The sequence below is a fragment of the Phodopus roborovskii genome, unplaced genomic scaffold (genome assembly GCF_943737965.1).
Source record: "Phodopus roborovskii unplaced genomic scaffold, PHOROB, whole genome shotgun sequence".
Classification (NCBI taxonomy): Eukaryota; Metazoa; Chordata; class Mammalia; order Rodentia; family Cricetidae; genus Phodopus; species Phodopus roborovskii.
The window spans coordinates 15,289,087-15,307,406 of record NW_026126541.1 but is presented as its reverse complement, the minus strand read 5'-3'; the positions used below and the strand labels follow the sequence as shown (position 1 = coordinate 15,307,406).

The 18,320-nt window shown below is 44.1% G+C and overlaps 1 protein-coding gene across 2 annotated transcripts in view; it reads left to right on the top strand.

Annotated features, from left to right (window-relative positions):
- The window catches only part of Slf2 (SMC5-SMC6 complex localization factor 2), a 52,627-nt gene extending 43,220 nt beyond the window's left edge, over positions 1 to 9,407 (top strand). For both annotated transcript variants that reach the window (XM_051199977.1, XM_051199976.1), the window contains exons 18-20: positions 2,119 to 2,205; positions 7,094 to 7,162; positions 8,519 to 9,407. In XM_051199977.1, coding sequence (XP_051055934.1) covers positions 2,119 to 2,205; positions 7,094 to 7,162; positions 8,519 to 8,554 — 192 coding nt within the window. In that variant the 3' untranslated portion in view covers positions 8,555 to 9,407. The remainder of the gene's footprint in view (positions 1 to 2,118; positions 2,206 to 7,093; positions 7,163 to 8,518) is intronic.
- Positions 9,408 to 18,320: the final 8,913 nt, after the last annotated feature.

Here is an 18,320-nt window from a genome sequence, read left to right as displayed (position 1 = left end):
TAGGGAACTTTTTGAAGTAAATTTAATTCACTATTAAGAAGAACCTATGCTTGCTGGCTATACTGGCTTGTGCCTATAACCCCAGAATTTTGGAGGATTACCATGAGTTTGTTGCCTGGGCTACATACTGAGTTCCAGGCTAGCCTATAGAGCAGTGGTTCTCAAGTGTCCCAGTGCTGAGACCCTTTAATACAGTTACTCATGTTGTGGTAACCCCCAGCCATAAAATTTTTTTTGTTGCTACTTCATAACTAATTTTGCTACTGTTATGAATTGTAATATAAATATTTGATCTGGTATACAGGAAATCTGATAGGTATACCTGAAGGGGTCTTGCCTCTCGGGTTGAAAACTACTTCTATACAGTGAGACCTTGTCTCAGAAATAGGAAAAATAAACAGTAAAACACCAAACCAGGCCTAGTTTGGTGTGGTATTGCTTATCTTTAATCCCAGCAGAGATAGGCAGGTCTCTATTAGTTTGAAGCTAGCCTGTTCTACATAATGAGTTCCAAGCCAGCCAAGGCTGTGAGATCTTACAGTGGCATGGACACAGGGTACACCTTTAATCCCAGCATTCAGGAGGTAGAGGCCAGCAGATCTCTGTGAGTCTAACCTGGTCTACAGGGTCCAGGATAGCCAAGGCTACACAGAGAAACCTTGTCTTGAATAAATGGAGGGAAAAAAAAAAACTGGAAAAAAGCAAGTAGTACAAGCCTGTATTCCCATCTGCCCCCCAAGGCTGAGGCAGGTATCACAAATTGAAGGCCAGTTTGGAAAGGAGTGTATCTCAGTGATAAAACACTTTCTAGCTTGTTGGAGACACCATATTCAATATTAAGTATTGATGAGAGACAGAAAATTAGGCCAGATGTTGTGGCTTATCCTGGCTACTCTGGAGAATAGGTAAGAGGATTGCTTACATCTAAGGTTTCAAGGCAATAATATAGGCAAACACCTCTCAGAAAACTAGAAAAGAACACAGTTAAAAAATCATGGAGAGACCAACAAGGTGTTTTAGCAGGTACAGCACTTCCTAAGCAAGCCTAGTAACCCTAGTTCACTTCCCAAGAAGAGGACCAGCTCTAAAAAGGTGTTTCTGACCTTCACACATACAGTGATATACTCATGCCCATGAAGGCACGCATACTTACTCAATAATAAAGTTTCTTTTCTTTAACTTTTAAAAAGTTTTATTTTCATGTAGGTGTGTGTGCCTTTATATACAAATGCATTTGGAAGCCAAAGACCCCAGAGCCTTGGAGCTATGGTTAACATAGTTGAGAAATGGCTAATGTGGATACTAGGAGCCAAAATCCACTGAGCCATCTCTCCAAGCCCAATAAAGGACAAGGAGGCAGGTCACATGCCTGTAATCCCAGTACTCTGCACTCAGAAGGTGGGGAAAAGTAGTAGGAGTTACATCATGTACACATGAGCATGCCAAAGCCCACATGGAAGGCAGTGTTGTGGGCGCTGAGGGTTGAGCTCCGGTCAGGCCTGTCAGCAGGGACTTTACCCCTGAATGATTCTAAGGGGCTGGATTTTTATTTTTCCCAAAAGAAATTTGTTACAGTGATCTTCAACTGGTTCTCCTGCCTCAGCCTACCTAATAGCTAGAACCATTAAGCATTTGCTGTGCCACCCCTGGTGTGTGTGTGTGTGCTTAAATTTTTATTATTTGGTTTTTGAGGACAGGGTTTCTCTGTGAAAGCTTTGGAGCCTGTCCTGGAACTAGCTCTGTAGACCAGGCTGGCCTCAAACTCACAGAGATCCACCTGCTCTGCTTCCTAAGTGCTGGGATTAAAGGACCAATACCTGGTCCTTTGTATATTTTTTTAATTAACTAGCAATGATCCATAATCATAATGTTCTTATGAACATCAACACCTTTCACTATTGGGACTCCATCAAGTAAGTTTTAAGTGATTTAGTTTTTTTTTTGTTTTGTTTTGTTTTTAACTGCATAGTCTTTACTTTTCAAGACTTCAGAATTAAGCTCCAAAGCAATACAGAGAAACCCTGTGTCAGAAAACCAGGGGAAAAAAAAAAAAAAAAAAAAAAAAGACTTAGAATTGTTTTCATCTATCATCTATTACATTTGTTTTGTTTTACATAGAAACACTTCGTGCTGCTTTGTGGGGCTTTGGAAAAGCATGTTAAATGTGATATTAGGGAAGATGCGAGGCTTTTCTACAGAACTAAAGTAAGTATATTATTTATGGTGGGTGTGGGGTGTGTACATGCTGAGACACATGGGTGTCTAAATTTATAAACTGTTGGCTGATGTCCAGGGCTTCTTACTGGCTAGCTCTGTCTTAATTATTAACCCAATTCTATTAATCTGTGTATCGCCACAAGGCTGTGGCTTACCTGTAATCCATCATGTTACTCCTTGGGAAGCATGGCGTCTCTAGGTGGCCTCTCTGTCCCCTCTCCCCAGCCTTCTCCTGGTCTGGTGGCCCCTGCCTATGCTTCTTGCCTGGCTAGTGGCCAATCACTGTTGTATTCATCAACAAATAAGAGAAGCATATACAGCAGGCTATTCCCCATCACCAGGTCCTGGGTTTTCTTGTGCAACACAAGACCCTGTTGGAAGAAAAAGAAAGTATAAGCAAGAGAAATACATAAGCCACTCTTTAGAAGAAAAAACAGCAACAAAAACATAGGAACTTTTGGGTGTAGCTTAGCGGTGATGTGCCTGAGGTCACTTCATTGGGCCCTCACTTCACGTATATGTATTTCAAAGAACATCAAGAAGACTTCGTTGAATAAAGACATTTTAACTATATAGCCCAGGCTTGCCTCGAGCTCTTTTTGTTTTGCTGAAACAGGATATCAGTGTGTAGCTCTGGCCTGCCTGGACCTCTGTGTAGACGAGGCTGCCCTTTACCTCACATTCTCTACTGTGCCTGGCTTTCCTCAAACTTCTGGGGTTTTGCTGGTTCGTTTTGTTTTAACACATGTATTTATTTCCTGGGTATGGGTGGGGGTGCACATAGCCCAGTATGTGTATACTGATTGGGTATATAGGTCGCAGGAGAACTAGTGGGAGTTGGTCCTGTCCTTCTACCATGAGGATCCTGAGGACTTCAGGTTGTTAGGCTTAGGGTCAAGTGCCTTCACCTACTAAATTATCTCACCAGCCAAATATCAGATTTTTGGTCCTCCTGCCTCAGCCTTTCTAGTACTTGAAATACAGGTGCTAATTATTTCAAGGATTAGGTCTTAGGTAGCAAATTAGCTTCTACTAAGTACTTTCTAGCTAAGTTGAAAGTACAAATGTATGTATGTATGTATGTATATTAAAGCAAATACATTTTTCACTTTACTTTCTGTTTGAAATTCCTGACATGCAAAGAGAACATTTCTTTGAGCACTATTGGGACTTTCCTGGGTTTTCCCATTGTACAATTTAAAGCACTTACCCAGGGCATGGTAAAGTGGCCACTGCACAAGCCTGAGGAGCTGGGTTTGGATCCCAGCATGTCTGTAACCCTCCTACTAGGTGGGGAAAGGCAGGGCAGAGAGAAGTGGATCTTCCCAACCCAGTGCTCATCAGTCTGTGAACTCTGGGTTCACCAAGTGACTTTGTCTTTAAAAATAAGGTTGATGATGGAGGGAGACGCTGCCCTCCACACACAACAAAACCTTATGTGTAGGATCACCTCAAACATTGAGGCATTTTTTAAATTTATACTTATATATAATTATGAAGTTCCATGGTGGTGGAAAGTCCTGTTGTTTATGGAGAAGAGCTAGAGTAGTTGTTTGCCCTTTGATGCTTCCCTGAAGTCTGTTCTAGGAAGACTCCGCTCTGAGTTCTGTCACCTCACCCACGGTGTCGGATGGAATTTATTCAGCAGCAAGCTTATCAAGGTTTTTCTTATCTTGTTTTGTTGTTTTTCTTAAAGTTTTTTAATTTACAAAGACGTAGAAAACCCAATTTATGAGAATGGAGAAGAAAGCAACTATAATATTAATAGACTGATCTGAAATCTTCCTGAAACACAAAAATTTCTTTTAGAAATATCTAAACATTTTTTTTACTTAATAACAGATTTTTGTTGTATAAAGTGGATTCCTTCTTGGCTTATGTCTGCATAGTAGATGGTGACTGGGGCTGTGTCTTTGTATCTTTACATTGATTAGCTGCAGAAGCTGATTCTTTGAATGACACCCATTGGGAGTGGGGGTGTGTTTTACCTGATTTCAAATAAATATGAAAATGAGCAACTAATGAAATTGAGTCAAACTTTCAAACACACTAGTTACTGACCTATACACGAGTGCTTGTGGCTGCTCTGACACACATCCTAAAAGGGACTGCTAAGGTTTATGATTCATTCCTTTTCTTTCCTTTTTCTTTATTACATTTCATTTCCTATCTGGGAGAGGGGTGTTTGTGCCACATTGCTCATGTGGGGGTGTGTAGGAAAACTTACAGGGTCCCAGGGATGGATTGCAGGCTACCAGACTTACACAGCATGCACTTTTATCCACTGAGCCATTTCACTGACGTGAGTTTTGTTTCTTAAAGCTGGCCCATCAAGGTTGTTACCAGAGCCTCTCTTAGAGGGTGAGCCAGTGGTCCATGTAAATTGCTTCAGGGGATGAGATGAGCTCATTGAAATAGGTTAGTAGTTTCATACTTCCCCAGAACCTCTCTTAGAGAAGTGGTAGTTGTCATGAAGACAGTTTGCTAAACTTTACATAGTGGGGGAACGTGGAGATTTTAATTGACTTTTTTGTTTGTTTTTGAGACAGGGTTTCTAAACTGTGTAGCCCTGGCTGTCCTGGAACTCTCTTTGTAGACCAGGCTGGCCTCAGAGATCTATCTGCCGCTGCTTCCTGATGCCTGCTTCTTCTAGACTTAAGGCCAGGAATGGTGGATCACTTCTTTAATCCTAGCACTCAGGAGACAGAGATGAGCAATCTCAGTGAGCTGAAGGCCAGCCTGGTCTACATAACCATTTCTTGGCTACCAGAGCTCTCCATGATGAAAATGTTTCTCTCAAAAAATTAAGTATTTTTATTCTGGTTGTGGTGGAGCATGCCTATAATTTCATTACTTAGAAGGTAGAGGCAGAGGTAAAAGAGAAAAACCAGTGAGACTTAGCTACAGCTACATAAGGTTTGAGGCCTGCCTGGAAATAGATGACACCCTGCCTCAAAACATACATAACACAGAGAAATGTTTTTCTCAAGCATCAAAATTGAGGAGATAATCAAGTGTGGTAAATGGGCCTTGCTCTTTTGGTGCCGTGAAGTGCTAGAGCTTCACTTGTGAAACCCTTTGAGTGGGCAGACTGGCCTACCGTCTGCCCACAGCAGATGCCAGGTGCAGACGTTTGTGTAGCATTTGCAGAGTGGGGGCAGCAAGGTTGGATCTTCTGATTTTGTGGAGGGAACCAGTGACACATTAAAAAATTTTAAGACATGTGTCATTTTGGTTTGTTTATCTTTTGTTTGTTTGTTTCTCAAGACAAGATTTCTCTTTGTAGCCTTAGAGCTGTCCTAGAACTCGATCTATAGACCAGGTTGGCCTTGAACTCAGAGAGATCCAGCTGTCTCTGCCTCCCAAGTGCTGGGATTAAAGGCATGTGCCCCAGCTGCCCAGCTTAGACTTCTCTAATTTTATGTGAGTGTTTGTCTTTTAACTGTATGTCTGTGTACTGTGTTTGTGCCTGGTAACCCTGGTGGTCTGAAGAAGGCATTGAATTCCCTGGATCTGGGGTTATAAATGGTTGTGAGCTACCATGTAGGTCCTGGGACTCAAACCTGTATTCTGTTAGAGTAACAAGTGCTCTTAACTCCTGAGCCATATCCTATATTTTGTTGTTGTTGTTGTTGTCTTTCTGTTGAGCCTTTTAAAGCCAAGCTATGGTAAAGCTGGGAACAGCCAATGCATTGGACCCTATAAAACAGTTCACCCTTCAGCTTCCCTAGCTGGGGTTTCAAAAGCCAGAGAGTAGAAAGTAGAAATCTCAGGCTGAAGAGTTGGCTCAAAGGTTAAGAGCACTGGCTGCTCTTCCAGAGCCCCTGAGTTTAGTTCCCAGCAACCACATGTTGGCTCACAATCATCTATAATAAGATCTGATACCCTCTTCTGACACTGATACCTAAATAAATACATAAATAAAAAGCTTTAAAAAAAAAAAGAAAGAAAAGAAAATAGAAATTTCTTTGAAGACAGAGTTGTAGTTCTCTGGACCATCTGGACGATCTTTAGTAACAGGAATCAGGTGTGGTACATTGTTGTAATCCCTGTATTTGGGAGGCAAAGGCAGAAAAATGTCTTTAAATTTAAGGCTATCCAGGGTTCTCTATATAGGGCAATCCTGTCTCATAGAATAATAATTTTTAAAAAGGAAATTAAGGACTGGTTAAGAGAATTGACTACTCTTCCAGTCTCGGCACCGACATGAAAGCTCACAACCATCTGTATGTGATGGCTCCAGTTCCAGGGGTCTGAAGCCCCCTTCTGACCTTGGTGTAGGCACAACACCCACAAACATAAAATGAAATATAATTAAGACTACGCGGTATTGTGGCTCACACCTGACGTCAGCACTCAGGAATTGGGCAGGTGGATCTCTTGAGCTTGAGGCCAGCCTGGTCTACAGAGGTAGCTTCAAGACAGCCAGGGTTATATATAGACACCCTTTCTCAAAAAAAACAAACAAGAAAACTAAGTCATAATTTGACATTTTAGACTGTGAAAACATAAATTATGGTTATAAAACATGTTGCCATTTGGAAGCCTCCCCAAAAGATGAGTAGCCTTTTCTTGACTGCAATCAAATAAAATTGTTGGGTATGGGCCTGTGATAGCTATGAGATATATGTGGCTTTTATATTTACTTTGTGTTTTGTTTACTATATGTATTGTTACTTTTTGTTTGGGTTTTTTGAAGCAGGACCTCACACTACAGCTCAGCCTGGCCTTGGACTGTGAGCTTCCCCCTTAGTTCTGGGAGTGCAGCCACGCACCTCCATAACAGCAACTGTGAGAAGCTTTCTAGCCAACGTTAAGTTGATTTTAAGTGAGCATACTCTGATCTGTGATATCATTTCCTCTTGTTATTTTTAAGGTGAAAGATTTGGTTGCCCGGATACATGGAAAATGGCAGGAAATAATCCAGAACTGTCGACCTACTCAGGTGTCTTTTATTTAACGGTTTTATTTTATTATGAAACCCACTGCATGGTGGTATGGTTTGTGTCTGGTTTTTAGGGTTTTTTGAATACATTTAAAAGTGTCAGATTGCTTCAAGGGGAGGTTATTTCATGAGTAATCTAACACTTGTGTTAAGGTAAAATGCATGTTGTACATCTTCCCGCTTCGTCTATGGTGACCAGTGTAGCGATCACCACACTGGAACTTCGGGAGTCCCTCCCGATTCCCCTCCCACCTTCATGCCCAAGGCCAACCTGGTCTATAGAGCTAGTTCCAGGGCAGCCAAGGCTACACAGAGGAACTCTGCAAAAAAAAAAGAAGGAAGGAAGGAAGGAAGAGGAAAAATATTTCCTTTAACATTTATATACAAGCTTTTGTGTAAATATGTGTTCAAAGGAAAACACCCTGAACATATTCTGGGTACAATCTCTGTATCTCAAAGCATTTCAGTGTTTGTGTGGGGCTCAGGCTGCCCTTGAACTCTGTGTCACCAAGGGTGACCTTGGGCTTCTGATCTCTCTTCCTCTACTGCTAGGATTGCATGTATACACCACCATATCCTGTTCATTCTGAGCTGAGGATCAGATCTGGAGCCCTATGCATGCTAGGAAGACTTGTACCAAGTGCAGTGTTATGGGCCTTTTTGGTTTTTTTTTTTGTTTGTTTGTTTGTTGTTTTTTTTTTTTTTTTTTTTTTTTTAACCTTGTGTGTATGAGTGTTTTGTCTCATGCATGTCTATGTACCTCTTGCATACTGGGTAACCTTGGAAGCCAAAAAGTATCAGATCTCCTGGGACTGGAGTTATGGACATTTGTGAGCTGCTATGTGAGTGCTGGGGATCAAATCCAGGTCCTCTGGAAGAGTGGTCAGTGTCGTTTACCATTGAGCCATCTCTCCAGTTCCCTCAATAAAACGTTAAGGCTCTGTGCCAATGTGGCATTAATAGCAAAACTTTACATTAATCAGTTTAACATATTAATCTCCTTAAATATATCCCTTTGTGAGTATGCTCATGATAAAAAAAAATATTCTGTATTTGTATTATTCCTTTTTGTTGCCAGAGCACAAAGTGTAAAGGTTGTAAAATCATAAATTTTCAGCTGGGCATGGTGGCTTTGTGTTTTTAGTCCCAACACTTGAAAGGCAGAAGAAGCAGGCAGATCTCTGGGAGCTCAAGGCTGGCCAGGGCTAATAGTAAAAGCCTGTGTCCACACAAGATGCTTCCAGAGATGTGTATATATGATGATTTTTCTGCTTTCATTATCAAAGCCTGCTGTCCAGTGATTAAAAGGATTAATTCATAGTCTGATTAAATTTTCCCTTTCCCCCCTTTCTCCAGGGGCAGCTTCATGACTTCTGGGTGCCAGATTCTTAACAGGAGTTACAGCAGCAGAAATACAAAAACAGAGGGGTCTTTGCAAGAGGGTTACTGTGAGACCCAGCAGATGCTAAGGAACACAGCTGTGTACCGCTGGTGATGGAGACTTCGCCATTTCTGAAGCCGATATAAAATGCCATTTGCAGCTGACCTGAGAGGAAGGATCGGGGGGCCTATAAAAGGAGGGTAGAGGTAGGCTCAGCTGGTAGAAGAATCCAGCCTGCCCTTCCTAGCACTTGTTAACTTTTCAGCAGTTATCATGTTAGGTGGTGTCGTAGCACTTGGATCATCACAGAAAATAAGGAAAAGTGTGGACCAACTTGAGGAGTTGGACATTGAAAGAAAGGCCAAGGTCCAGCTGGTTTTCATTTCCCTCTTAGTTATTTTAGGGTACAAAGGGAAAGGCTAGAATAGAGTTCTATAATCAGAAGTGTGGGTCTTCTGTAACTCTGTAAACTATAGGCAGTTTCAGTCCATACATTGTCCCTTTACTATTCGAGATTATAAATCTGAAGTTTTTAAATCTATTTAAAGTCAATTAAGGAACAAACAAGCTGTCAGATTGCCCTTAGAGGATGAGATTAAGCTACAAAGTAGTGGCTGTTTTTAAAATGCCAGAACATTCATGGGCAGTTTGTTTAAGATTTCTTGTAAATGCATATGTTTTTAAAATACTGGTTCAGTCATAAATCTTAGCTAAGCCAGAGTTCTGGCCATTGGTAACTATATTACAGAAGTCTCTGTATAAAGGCTTAAAAATCTGGAAGTCTCCAAAACCTTGTTCCCGTGAGTATATAATTTAGCAGAGACTTTGATGATGCTTATTTGGGGACGTACGTGTGTGTGTGTGTGTGTGTGTGTGTGTGTGTGTGTGTGTGCGTGCGTGCGTGTGTGTGCGCGTGTGCTCATGCGCGCGTTCACTTGAATGTTTGTATCTTGAAGTTGTTGCACTTGAAAACCACAGCTGCTCTAAATTCTTTTAAACACTGGAAAGCCATCCTTTAGTTTAGATGGTAGAGGGTTAGCAGAGGTGCACTTGCTAGATTGAGCCTGAGGCTCCTGAAACATTTGGTAGTAACACTCTTGTTGACTGAAGTCTGTTTAGGGAGGGTTTGCTCCCTGAAAGGGATACCAACTGCTTATTCTTTGAAAACTGGCTTAAGTGGCTTGCTAATGTGAGCATGCTAATGTCTGTGTAGGGCCAGGTTGGGGTGAGAAGGGGGCTGGGCTCAATGTTTATGGTTTGAGAGGAGAAAATAAGTTCTGAGAGCTAACTTTCTACCTCTAAATTGAGGCTTAGGAATAGAAACCATTTTATCTTAAATTTATCATTTAAAATAACATTAGTAACTGTTGAGCTCATATCAAGCATTGGGCAGTTAGAGATTTTATAGGGAAGACTGAACAAATCAAATTTTCAAGAACTGAGGCTGATTGAGGCTCCAAGAGTCAGACCAACAAAAGTTTTCTTCTGTGTTGAGTTTACCGGTAAGAATAGTATCTTGATGCTACCTCTCAAGGGTATTATTACAAAATGCCACTATGGTTAAAGAGATAGATACAAAGAGTTATATTTGACAGAAGCTTGAAACTCTGGCATCTATCTGCCCAACAATGGGGGCTTTCACTCTGTAATTTAATACCTTGTAGATACATTATTTGTGTGTAATTTTATAAGTGTTCATATTTTTCTCATTTTGCATTGTGTAAAGTGTACAAAATCTCAAAAGTATAAAAATCTGCTTATATCGCTTGTAATTACAGTGTGTAAATATTTTCTATTGTGTACATTGACGGGGACAAGTGGGTTATTCAGGTTTTTAAGTGACCCTTTTATATTGCAGTTTCAACTGATAACCACCCATCAAATTTAAAACCACTTTGATACATTCTTATTTAGCAGTTCCAATAAGAGTAAAATCTATTTTCAATTGTCTTTCTCCGTGAGAGAAAAATGCTTTATCCTTCCCTTTAAATGGCCAGACAACAGTTTAGGCCCTTGTATTTATGACTCTGGTAGCAGCCTTCAGTCTCCAGGTCATAGTCCAGTCAGTATTTGCATTTGGGTTCTCATAGAAATTTTGTGATTCTGTTTTAGCACAAGTAGTTCATGGTTTTTCTCCCAAATCAAGTGTTTTCCATCTCCTTCTGAGTCCCCATGCTTTGTCTCCCTCCAGCTGTTGTCGCCCAGAAAATGGGATAGTAAAGAGGGAGAAAATGCTCATTGCACAAAGAATGTCAGGCCTCATTTGGGACTTGGCAAACAAAGCTTGCACTGAGTGGTGGTGTGTTTGGCAATCTTACTGTGCCAAAAATCACCTTGTCTAATTTTCTGGATGTGTATGTCAAACTTATTACCCTTACTGCAAGCTGAAAATTAAAGTACTTGTGTTTATGCTTTTGTGTGTAACTGTTTGCCTTTTCTAACCTGCTTTTCTTGTTATCTGAAAATACAGTTCTGTAATAACGTAACGTGAAGAGGCTCCACACACAAGTCATCTGTGTTAGCACTAACGTCAGCATCTGTGCATTTGTCTGTCTTATCTCCTCCTGGTGGCAGTGGTGCCCGTCACCTCTTGGAAGGTTGGCATTTTGTTTTTGTTTGAAGTGCAAGTAGTAGCTTGCTTTTGACTTTACAAAAAAAAAAAATATATATATATATATATCCCCAGTAAAAGATAGATAAGATAGTGTGTTACCATCCAGGCTCTATTGAAGCATTTGCTTTTTGTTTTGTTTTTTCTCTTCCCAATCAAAATAGATACAATTGGAGAGGACTGGCCAGTAATAAATAATGTGTGGAGTCTTTTAAACCGAGAGTAATTTTTTTACATTTGAAAAGTGACTCATTGACAAGCGGCTGAGTTAAGAGAACTGACTTGGCTTGTCTCTCAGGAGGCAGTATAGGGTGTAGATGGTGGGCATGTAAATCAGTCAGCGCAGTCCAATCCCAGGGAGTGTGCTGCCCGATGGTACAGGCACAGCTCATCTGCCTGTCAGTTCCCGGCATTGCCAGCCAGTTAATCCACTAGCTCTTAGACAGTAAATGCAATGTTTCCTCCCCCACCCCACCGCCATTTCTTTAAGATTTTATACTATGTCTTGTTTAAAGTCCTCTAAATGTATGTGTATGTGTTATTAAAACTTTTCTCGGTTTAATTGTGTCTGGTGACATTTGATTGAGGAGTGAAGGTGGCTAAGTATCTGGAATGTCCTGTCTTAAACTGATTTCATCCTTGCTTTGGATTCTCCAGGGTTTTTTTTTTTAAAGCTTTATGTCTCTTTATCTGTGGAAAACAAAGCCACAGCTGTCCACAGTTCATGCTTACATCACCCAATTAATAACTTGCTGTATTCTCTACAGTCAGGAATTTAATAATCTCATTCTTACCTCATTCTCCACATCCATTCAGCTGCTATCATGTTAGGGTTTGGTGTTGAGCAACACAAAACTCATGATTCTTACCTGCTGGTGTCTGGGGAAAACAGACAGAAGAGGAAAAAGTACTCTGTGTGTTGTATTCCAGAACCCAGGATCAAGAAAGATGGTTTTACAATGCCGAAGAGCCATTTGTAACCTGGCAGACAGTTACAGATTGTGATACGTCAGCTGTAGGAAAGGTGGGACCTCATAAGAGAAATGTGTGACCTCATAGAAGGCCGAGGCATTGTTGTGAGAGCCACAGTGTCACAGCCATGCAGGTATCTCCTCTCTTATGGTAGACAAGGTAGAGAAAATGGATGGTGACAGCCCAGGTGTGGGCATAAATACTAAGGGATAGGCCTGTAGTTTAAAGAAAGGACCTAGGCTTGGCCTCCTGCCTCAGATCACCATACTTGCCATTGCCTTTGTTGGCAAGTTACCCGAGTTTCTTCTGCCTGTTGAAAGGAATGACTCAGCACAAAGTCTGCCTTGCAGCATGAACAGAAGACCTTAGCTATTGTTTCTTAGCTCCAAGAAGGCCAGAAGAGGGCACCAGACTTCATTACATGTGGTTTCTGGAACTTGAACTCAGGACCTCTGGAAGAACAGGCAGTGTCTTAACCCTGAGCCATTTCTCCAGCCCCTTCTCCCCCCAAGGAGGCTCTTTTTAAAATAAGAAAGTTGAGCCAGGTGGTGATGGCCCACACATTTAACCCCAGCATTCAGGAGGTAGAAGCAGGTGGATCTCTTGAGTTCGAGGCCAGCCTGGTCTGCAGAATGAGTTCCAGGATGTCTAAAGATTTTGATGTTCCTGGAGAAAATAGTTAAGTACTTAATGTGGCTGTTCTTCCAAAGATCTGGATTCCCATCACTTACGGTGGCTAACAACTGTAACCCCTGTGCCCTCTTCTGACTTTTATGGGCAGCAGGCATGAACCTAATGCTCAGCTACACATGTAGGGAAGAAACACACATAAAATAATAACTAATTAATTCTGAAAAGAAAATTCATCAGAAGCAGGCAACTGTGTGCTTGCTTCTAAATAAGACCTTAGCTCCAGCAGTCAGCTGGGGATGCTGCTCCTTCAGACTGGGTACTGTAGAGGCTTTCACCCCTGTTCCTGCTGCCAAAAATATAATTCTGATGTAGGGCTACAGCTCATGCCTATAATCCCAGCATAAGGGAGGCAGAGGCAGGAGGATCACAAATTTGGGTCATCTTGGGCTACAGTTTGAGACTCAGTCTTTGACACCACTACCAACCAAGCATGCTGCTGATGGAGGGTGTTTTTCCAGCACCTGCAGACATGTCCTGACACATCCTTCTTAATAACCAGGCCTTGGGTCAGGGGAAGCCAAACCACAAAGTCCAGCTTTGGGCCTGACTTAAAGTGGCTAAAGTTCTGAGAAGACATCACAGGCTTCTGAGACACGGTAAGTCTACATACAGCATTGTTGCACATGTGGAAGTCAATACCAAAAGATCACACCCCCATAAGGAAAGTTCTGGGCGACTGGAGGTAGAGAGAGCAGAGCAGGAGCAAAGGCACCGTAGTGAGGAGACAAGGCCTACACTCTCATGCCTCCGAACCTCTGTCTAAAGAGTTTAAGGTAATACGCTGCATCTCCCCAAGTTCCCAACACAAGGAGTTCACTTCTATGTGCCAACCCTAGAGCCAAACCAGCCCTGAAGTGTCTGTCAGGACACCATCGCTACCATCCTCAGTCACTGTCTTACAGCAGAGCTGGGGAAGGCAGTCCAGCCAATGCAGTAAGATATCCTGTTGCACTGCACACCCATTGGGGCATGGGGACAGGTGCAAACGAGACCTGTGGAATCTAGGTCTGGGGTGCCGGACTCCAGCTCCATTCCCAATTGGAGACAGAGCATCCGGGGACATCCTTGGAGTGGGAACCCATGATGGTCATTTCTGGTATAAGTGATTTCTTCCCGAATAAACATCAATCAGCCTATATTGTGTCCCATAATCTTATCTCCCACACAATAAGTGAAAGTTTGTTTGTGTTCTCCAAGAACTGTTAAGCAGCTAGCAGTGATATCAAGGATGAGTAACACCCCACTCAACAAATGAACTTCCTCTGTCCCAGGGAACAAAGTCACTACTATATTAGAACTATTTTTTTTCTTCTTTTGACACAAGACCTTATAGCCCAGGCTGGTCTTGAAATTGTGTAGCTGAGCTTGACCTTGAACTGAGCCTCCTACTTCCGCTGCAGAGATGGAAGGTGTGTCCCAAACAACCTGTTCCAGTAAGTGATAACTTATTTGGATTTCAAGCCTTCACAGTCAAGACTTTTTCTCTTAACCAGCTTGATTTGCAAGGAGTGGAGTTGTCTATTAAGAAAGTTCCCTACAGAAAGATGGGGGGATGCTGAGATCGAAGTGTGAACAGAGCAGTAAGGAATGGATTGTGTCTTGCCAAAAACACTGAAGTAAATGCCCAAGACAGTTTTTTAAAAGTGTCATCGTAGATTTGGCTTTGAAACCATACATTTTATTCATTTAAAAGGGTGCAAGAGCCGAGTGGTGGTGGCGTACGCCTTTAATCCCAGCACTCAGAAGGCAGAGGCAGGCGGATCTCTTGAGTTCAAGGCCAATCTGGTCTACAGATCCAGTTCTAGGACAGCCCAGGCTACATACAAAAACCCTGTCTTAAAAAACCAGCAACAATAAAAACAAAAAGGTGTAAGATTCTACATCAGCCATCACAACCACGCAGAGATCTCACCTCAGAGCTCAGTGCTGTGTCTAGCATGCTTTGGACCTGGAAACCAGACTAGGGCAGAGGAGGAATAAAAGACTCTCTCTCTCTCTCTCTCTCTCTCTCTCTCTCTCTCTCTCTCTCTCTCTCTCACTCATTCATACAGAAAAGCTGTGATTGGGTGAGCTATGTTCCACTCTGATGGAGCAGCACCCCAGTCACCAGCGACCTGACCCTCTGAATGTATTATGTGCAGCACAGGAAGTAGTAAGCTCATCTCCATATGGGGTCTCTATTGGGAGCAAACTCAGGTTGCTGTTATCCAGGAGGAGGAAGCTATAGTTGCTAGTTTTTATGCACAATGATCAGCCATTCTTATTGGGGAGAGTGCGGCAGGATTTCTCTGTGTAACAGCTCTGACTGTCTTGGACTCACGATGTAGACAGGGCTGTCCTCAAACTCACAGAGATCCACCTCCTCTGCCTCCTAGTGCTTGTTCAACCATTTGTAAACACTGTTGGTTGCACACACTGTTGTACTTGCACAAACTCCCAGCGTCTGTGCTGGATCTGCTAAAGGTGCAGGTCACCCAGAGGCCTGAGGTATTGCCCCTGACATGGCCATGCCCATGTCAACCAGTACACTTTCACTCAGGACTTCAGGCTTTCTCAGCTCCTACAGCTCAGTGAGCCACAGAACCTGCCACACTGGCCTACTCACTTCCCCATGAGGGATGTGGAGTCAGCATCCCAAGTCTGTGAACTTGGGGAGCCAGATTTCTTAGCTCACTGGTCCCTACAGTTTCTCTACAATGACAGGTATCCAATACCTGGCTGGCAGTCTTCTGTCCTCTTCCTTCCAATCCACTTTCCCACAAAGCCTACAGTCTTGATTCAGTCTGTACCGAATCTGTCAGCTCTTCTGAAGTCTTTCTAAGCTATTAGCTGGCCTCTCCCCCTCTATCTTCCTCTAAAAACACTCCTGTCTCACCAAAGCAAACCCACCAGCCTTTCGTATGTTCCTTCTCTTCATATCCCACACAAGCCTGTCTGTTCTGGTCATTTTCCCCAGGCTTGCCTAGCAGCTAACCCTTCTCAGACTCTTCCAATCCTGTCCTCCATCAACTCAACAAATTTCAAGCAAGTTACAATCTGCTTAGAACCTGTCTTCCCAGCTATAAAATGAAGCTACTAACTCCTCAGAATGGGATGGGGCCACAGAAAACGAAATAAATCAGGGCAATCTAGAAAGTGTGTGCTTCCCTTGGGAGGTGAGATGGCCCAACATAATAAAGGTGTCACCAAGCCTGACAACCTCTGAGCTCTATCCCCACATGGTGGACAGAGAACAGACTCCCTGCAATTTATCCCTTGGTCTGCTACACATGAGTGGGAACAAAATAAATACAAGAAATGTTGAAAGTGTGTGCACTTTTGAATATAAGCATTTCTCCCAGTCTCCCCCGCTGCACCCCACACACAGTAAGTAAGTATCCTGTTTGCAGAGTGCCAGGAGACATTCTGACAGGGGGTGGAAGTGTGATCTGGGCCCTTCTGTCTAGCATCTGCAGCCACACAGGGTTCCTAACTGTATGAGCTTTGGGGAATCCTGGAAGAGCAATGAAGTCTCTCCCCAGGCTCGTCGGTTTAATATGCCACTAGAAGCCCACTCAAACATCTAGGCACATGCAAGTCTGTTCTTTAGACTTACTTTGGTCCTCTTTGGCCATCGTAATATTGTCATGGGTTGGGGTGGGAATGTTCATGGCCACTAGGTTTCACTAGGATTTAAGGCTGAATTCACTGTTCATTTTGGTTTTGGTTTTCTATGGTGCTGGGGATAGAACCAGGGTGTCCTGCATGATAGGCAAGCACTGTAACCTTGAGTCACAACCCCAGCCCTAGATTCATTCTAATAATCCTTGGGAAGGAGAAGAGCCTGAATTTGCAGGCCAGATCATCCTAAAGGAGTTGGGAAAGGAGGTTGAAGCTGGGAAGCAAAGGCAATTTGGTTGACTGGGAACACTGAAAGTTTGGCGATAAGAATGATGATGGTAAATGAGAAGAAACGCAGTCCCTGAGGTGAACCTAGATTTGGACTAAGATTCCGTGCGCATGGTCATGGCTTATTTATGCACAAAGAGCATTTTCTGTGTGTCCTCCATTCTTCCAGGCCCACAGTTCACCCACTCACACCGCAAACTGAACAGCATGGGGGGGCGGGGGGAGAGGAGGAACCATACACCTTGAACTGGGAACCAGGAGCTACCCAGAAGCCTGATACCTTTACTGTAGTCCCCATCTGCACACAGGCACCCTAGGCCAAAGGCAGGAGGGCATGGTAAACATGTTTTGCAAGAAGTGCAGGTTAGAGAGCAAAGTACAGGACTCAGGGACCCGAGGTTTACGCGTCCCTGCAATAGGTAAATGGGAGGGGTCTTAGGACCAGGGCAGACTGGCAGGCTCAGCCAGTTTCAGGGCGCACGCGGTGGTGAGAACCCACCACCACTAAGGGGCGGGCGGTACCCAGATCGACTGAGCTTGGAAGGGGACGCCAGGAGCCGTGGGCCTCGAGCATCTCCCACAAATCGCGTCTATTGTGCGTGGGGGGCGCGAAGGAGGGCGGGCGCCCTTCCCCGCCCCCGCCTCCGGCCCGCCTCCGGCCCCCGCCCCACCCCCGGCTCCGCCTCCACCCCGCCTCGCTCCGGCCGCGGCCCCTTCCTCCCGCAGCTGGTGCTGTGGGGCCGCGGAGCCGCACGTCGCTGTCTCTACGGCCCCGGATCCCAGCGCAAAGGTGAGGGAGGCTGGGGAGTGCGGGCGGTGGCAGGGCCGGGGGCCGCGGTCGGGCAAAGCCCTGCCCACGTCCATTCCACCCTCCAAGCTAGGCCAGGCCTTTCTCTCCGCCGAGACCCCCGGTCCCGCATACAAGGTTCTGGAGGGGCTCGGGCCAGGCCTCGGGTCGCGCAGGACGCAGACCCGCTTTCGCGGTGTCGGGGTCCGCAGCGGGGCAGGGACCTGCATAGAGAACAATGTTCCCCTGGATCTGGGTCATGTCTCCTGGCGTCCGGCGGGATCGAAGGAGAGCTTGTCCTCGAGCTGCAGCAGTAGATACTGAGGTTAGATCTGATCAAAGGAGCGAACAGTGGACTGTCCAGGATGGTGGAGGGAGGGGAAGATGAGGGAGAGACGCCCTCAAGACAGGTGAGACCGCCATCCTACTGGGCAAAGGGAAATATGCTGCTAACCCCAGGCAGGTGGACAGCAGGTATGAAGGTCGAGTGCCTATTGAGCCTGTTGTTAGGGGGAGTTCTCCCCTCCTTAGTTTTCTCCACCCTAGGGTCTAACAGGAGATGATCAGAGTTCAGCAGGCAGGCCCTGGGAAGGAACCCAAACTTGGAGTGAAGTGTGGGGTGTGAACTAGAGACCTTGAACCCCCTTAGTAATGAGGGAGGGGTGGCATGCTCCACCTCCACCCCACGCCCATTAACCCGGCCCTCCCGACAGGTTAAGTGGAGGCTTCAGCCCAGCTCCCCCGATCTAGAACTGCAGTCTTCTGTAAGGGGAAAGAAGGCTGCTGAGGTAGCATCCCATCTTCCCTTTACTAACTCTGAGAGTCT